The sequence below is a fragment of the Leopardus geoffroyi genome, chromosome B3 (genome assembly GCF_018350155.1).
Source record: "Leopardus geoffroyi isolate Oge1 chromosome B3, O.geoffroyi_Oge1_pat1.0, whole genome shotgun sequence".
NCBI classification, from domain to species: domain Eukaryota; kingdom Metazoa; phylum Chordata; class Mammalia; order Carnivora; family Felidae; genus Leopardus; species Leopardus geoffroyi.
In genome coordinates, this window is record NC_059337.1 from 72,612,909 (window position 1) to 72,618,889 (window position 5,981).

At 41.0% G+C, this 5,981-nt stretch overlaps 1 gene segment (V, D, J or C); it reads left to right on the forward strand.

The window, feature by feature from the left end:
- The first annotated feature begins 3,694 nt into the window (after positions 1 to 3,694).
- Positions 3,695 to 5,220, forward strand: LOC123583318. The segment is given in 2 exon segments: positions 3,695 to 4,113; positions 4,515 to 5,220. Coding segments are annotated over 2 exon segments (468 nt in total).
- Positions 5,221 to 5,981: the final 761 nt, after the last annotated feature.

Here is a 5,981-nt window from a genome sequence, read left to right on the forward strand (position 1 = left end):
CAAGACAGGGATGGGCCACTACTACCTCTGTTCATTATCATCCTCTAGTAATAGGTGCGCAGATGTATCCTTTGGTGTGTGCAGCAGGGACTGTGTCTAGCAGGGTAGCAATCTAAGAGCTTCGCATATTCAGTACTGAATGCCTTCGTAGCTGGTTGAGTGAGTCTGTAGTATTGGTGTTGAGCAGTGATGATATCTGATTGCTTGATTAGAGTGTTCCCTGTGGTGTGTTTGAGCATTGTTTCTGGCTGTATAACATTGAACCCTATTTCACACTCTGCCTCTTCTGGAGAGACTGTGATCTATGTAATATCTCTTAATATATTCTTTTTCTGTTTCAAATGGCTAGAGCGGATCTCACTGAAATGTATCTAGAATTCTGACTGATGAAAGGGGAATCTTGACAAAGCACATTGCTTGATAAAGCTAAGATAATAAACACAGTATGGTAGTGTTGCTGAAGAAACAACTAGATTAATGAAATAGAATATAAACCTCAGGAAGAAACCAAGTTAATAGATAACTTTAATATTTAATAAAAATGGTACCACAGGGGCGCCTGGGTGGCGCAGTCGGTTAAGCGTCCGACTTCAGCCAGGTCACGATCTCGCGGTCCGTGAGTTCGAGCCCCGCGTCGGGCTCTGGGCTGATGGCTCAGAGCCTGGAGCCTGTTTCCGATTCTGTGTCTCCCTCTCTCTCTGCCCCTCCCCCGTTCATGCTCTGTCTCTCTCTGTCCCCCAAAAAATAAATAAACGTTGAAAAAAAAAATTAAAAAAAAAAAATGGTACCACAAATCTGAGGGGGAAAGGTGGATTATTTAGTAGATAGTGTTGGGAAAACTTGCTCTATGGAGAAAAATGAAGTTGCCTTTCCTCTTACACTATATATACATGAAAATTTCAGATGAATTAAAACCAAAATATAAAATAACCTATATGTGTGTGTGTGTGTGTGTGTGTATATATATATATATATATATGTATATATGTATATGTGTGTGTGTGTGTGTGTGTGTATGATGGTAAAATAAAATGGGGGAAAATACATTTGCGGCCGTAGGGTGGAGAATGATTTCTAAGTCAAAGTCCCTAAACCTCAAATCGTAAGTGAAAAAAAGTGATAACTTTGACTTCATCAAGGTTAAGGATTTCCATTAAAAAAAGGACATCATACACAAAGTTAATAGATTAGGGGTATATTAGAAGAAAGTATTTGGGATGTTGAACACATCAAGGTACTCATCTATGAGGAACTTCTATAATTTACTGGGAAAAAACTACAGACTTAATTTAAAAATGGGCAAATCATTTGAATAGGAAATATTGGAAAGGAAAAGACCAATGGCTTAGTTTCACTAGTAAAGGGTGATGGTAATTAAAATGAGACTCCACACTCAGCATATTGGCAAAATTTAGACAGTTTTATAATATTTTTTCATAATTTTAAAAATACCAAATGCTGTTGAGGATGTAAGAGACTGGAATGCTCATGCACTGCTGGTGGAAGTGTAAATGGCTATCGCTGCTTTGAATGATTTTTTTTAATAGTTTATTTTATTTATTTTGAGAGAGAGAGCAAGTTGACAAGAGGCAGAGAGAGAGGGAGAGAGAAAATCCCAAGCAGGCTCCACACTGTCAGCACAGAGCCTGACATGGGGCCCAAACCCACAAAAGGTGAGATCATGACCCAAGCCAAACTCAAATGTTGGATGCTTAGCCAACTGAGCCACCCGGGTGCCCTTGCTTTGGATGATTAATTACTGAAATTGAGTGTGTGTATATAATATGTTTGCACAATCCATGCTGGTTACATGCCCCAAAGAAATTCTTGCATCTTTCGTAAGGGGAAATATCAAAATATGTTCATTCCTATGTTGGTGGAACTTGGAGGCAGCCTATGAGTCCACCACTAAGGGACTGTATAAGTAAATGTGGAGGAAGCACACGCAAAAATACTGTGCAGTTGTGGGAAACTTTGAATTGGGAGTATGTAACCAGTAACCGAAAAAGAATTTTAAGTTATCTATATCTATATGTCACTTGGCTTCAGGAAAAAGCTGCTTGAACACTTAATTAGTTTCTTTGTATAATTGTATTCCCTTTGTGTTTCCTTTTATGTTTCACTTGTCAGGAATTTCAGAGCTCAAATTAAACCCAGTAGCTATATTAGTCCTTGCACTTATGTTTTATTTTCCCATCTTAATTATACAGTCATATTGGAATTCTTTGTTTTATTTGGAAACCTTTTGGGGCCAAAAATATTAATAAATTTTCTCTGTTGGGCCTAAATAATTATCTTATCATTATTAAAGAATCTCCCAGTATAAAAATGAGATACTATTAAGGAAGGAACAGATTCCCCTGACCTGAAAGGGAGACTATAAAAAAAAGAAGAAAGGAAATGAATAAAGCAACCATCTTTAGAGACATATTTCATTCCATGGAAGTATATGTTAAATAACCACTCACCTGAATGGAGAACATCTTTTAATAACCAGAAAGCTTCCCAGGAGGTAGGTATTTCCTCTGGCCAACCTTTATATCTTTATGGAAATTGAATAAAGATGAAGAATTTGAACAAAACAAAGGGCATGAAAATCACCTCAAGATGTGAGAAGCTACAAAGACAGGCCGCAGGGTGGGAAATGATGTTTTATCAGTTCCCACATCATCCACTAGGTGGTGGTTGTGCACATAAAACTCTTTACTGTATAAACTCGTATTGCCACAAACCTTGTTTACTCTTCTTTTAAAAATAAAACTCCAAGAAAATCTGTATAATACAATAAAAACCATGGGGAGAGCTATTAAGTCTTGCATTCATCACAGAGGACACAGTCTCATGCTACAACATGAGAATAGGTACCATCCGAAAGAGTCATCTCGAAATGCAGCTTTTGGAGTTTCCTTGATCCAATTTCTTTTGGTTACAGAAATGTATAACTGAGCATTTCTTTCCATACTTTTTTAGAGACAACCTTGGATGCACAAAATCATGTTTTGATGAATATGTTTGCACAGGAATTTTTGTGCCTTAAAAAACTCAACTCTCATCCATCACAGTTACTAGGATTTCCTGATCATTATTTAAAAAATATTTAAAATTTAATATTTAATTTTTAATTTAATTTTAAATTTAATATTTAAATTTAATATTTAAAATTATTTTTAAAAATTCCTGATCAAAATTAAAAAAAATTTTTAATGTTTATTTATTTTTTGAGAAAGACAGAGAGAGAGCGGGGGAGGGGCAGAGAGAGAGAGGGAGACACAGAATCTGAAGCAGGCTCCAGGCTCTGAGCTGTCAGCACAGAGCCTGATGTGGGCCCGAATTCACAAGCCGTGAGATCATGACCTGAGCCAAAGTCAGCTGCTTAACTGATGAGCCACCCAGGTACCCCTCCTGATCATTATTTTAATATGCTCGCATGTCATTGTACCCCGTGTGATAAGTTCAGCATACTTGTTGTGGGAATACATGACTTTAATTTGTGTTTTGTTTTTTAAATGTTTATTTATTTTGAGAGAGAGAGCGAGCGAGAGAGAGCGAGCCCATGAGCAGGGGAGGGGCAGAGAGAGACAGAGAATCCCAAGCAGGCTCTGCTTCCTTAGCACAGAGCCCAACATAGGGCTCAAATCCATGAATGGTGATATCATGACCTGAGCCGAAATCAAAATTTGGATGCTTAACTGACTGAGCTGCCCAAGCACCCCTTTCACTTTAATTTGAATGATGAAGCCATCTTTCATCAACTATGGGAGTCCTTCTGACACCCTGAGAGAAGGAAAGCAAGGTTCTAGAATGAATATGCCCAACTATGGTGACCTCCAGAAGGATACCTTCCCTATAAGACCACTGTCTCAGAAAAGAGCTCCGTTCAAGTCGCTATCAGGTAGCCTTACAGCTGGAGTCACTCTTCTACACTTGGCAGATTCTAGCTGATGAGGTCATTGACACAAAGAAGAAAATGCAAAATAGGCAGCCTTACATCAGCTTCCTGGCGAGGATCACACTTCCAGCTAGTGCGTGAGACCAGCTGCACTCTGGCCATGGTTTTGCAGAGTGCTCTGGAGGCAGTGTGGCTGGGGCTCCTCCTCAGCTCTCCTTGGAAGCGTGAGTAGGCTCCTTCCCCAGTTGGTCTTGGGAAAACATATGCCACTGTTTTAAATTTGGGCTCACGTTTTTTTTTTAAGTTTTTATTTATTTTCGACAGAGATGCAGATGTGGGAGGGGTGGGGCGGGGGGGCGGGGGGGAGAGAATCCAAAGCAGGCTCCACGCTGTCAGAGCAGAGCTCGATGTGGGGCTTGAACTCATGAAACCGGGAGATCATGACCTGAGCTGAAACCAAGAGTCAGACACTTAACCGACTGAGCCACCCAGGTGCTCCAATTTGGGTTCGCTTAAAAAACAAAACAGAAAAACCAGCTTTGTAATACTCACTGCGCCACAGGGGCAATCAGCAAGCCCGATAGCAGCACAAAAATCACAGCCCTTCTTTATTTGTTTCCTGCAGTTGCAGAGAGCAAGGACCAAGTGTTTCAGCCTCCTGGCATGGCTTCTCCGGAGGGCGCTGTGGTGGAAATCTCCTGCAATCACTCTATATCCAATGCTTACACCTTCTTCTGGTACCTTCACATCTCAGGACACGCTCCGAGACTCCTGGTTCGGGGTTCCAGGTCTTCTCAGCAGGGACGCTACAACATGACGAATGAGCGATTCTCCTCACTGCTGCTCATCCCCCAGGTGCAAGTGGAAGATGCTGCCACTTACTATTGTGCTCTGGAGGGCACAGAGGCAGGGAGCCTATGAAGAGCTGAGCAGAAACAGGAAGGGGCACAGCCTTTGCAGGAGGCGGAAAAGAGGGGAGCCATAACTGCTTTCCTCCGTGATTCAGCGTGCCCCAAGCATGTCCACTTGGCACTATCAGAAAACATTTTGAGTGCAGACACACTATGTGAGAGCAGATGGACATGGGAAAATATGCTTGTAGGGGGTGATTCAATAATGGTGCTGCAGATCCGTATTTCAAACAGTTTTCTGGATAACTGAAACACTTGTGAGGATTTTCTTTTGAGATCTCACTAGATTATTTTTGCCTTTAAATGTTATCTGCCAGCTTCTGCTTCTTTGCAGGAATATTTTTAAGACCTGTGTCCATCTTGTAAAGAATAGTTTAGCTGAGGGGCGCCTGGGTGGCTCAGTTAAGCATCTGACTTCAGCTCAGGTCATGATCTCACAGTTCGTGAGTTTGATCCTCGCATTGGGCTCTGTGCTGACAGCTCGGAGCCTGGGGCCTGCTTGAGATTCTGTGTCTCTTCTCTGTTCCTCCCCCACTCATGCTCTCTGTCTCTCTCTCTCTCTCTCAAAGATAAATAAACGTTAAAAAGAAAAAAGAATAGTTTAGTTGACATTGGATAATATCATAAGAAGTGGAAATAGAATAAATGAGTGAGTAGTTTCTACCAACAGGCCGGAGTGTGGAACCTTAATCCAGCCATCTGGGTATCTTGCTTAGAATCTAACATGCAGACACAGTGAGGATGCCAGTGTCGATCAGTGTATAAACTATCTCTTTTTTAAGTTTTATTTTTTATAAGTTTGACAGAGAGAGCATGCAAGTGGGGAAGAAGGAGAGAGAGAGAGAACAAGAGAGAGAGAGAGAGAGAGAGAGAGAGAGAATCCCAAGCAGGCTCCACGCTGTCAGTGCAGAGCCAGATGCGTGGTTCAAACTCATGGAACTGTGAGATTATGACCTCAGCTGAAACCAAGAGTCAGACACTTAACCGACTGAGCCACCCAGGTGCCCCAGTGTATAAACTATTTGTAAAACTCAATCTCTTTCCTGATATTTAATGTAAAAATAGATATGAATGGAAGTTGTAATTTATTCTTCCCATATCCTTGTTAAATTATCTTGGTCTTACTACCCCAGATATGACCCTCTCACTTTATAGACTGATGCCCGAGAGTAGGCCAGTGT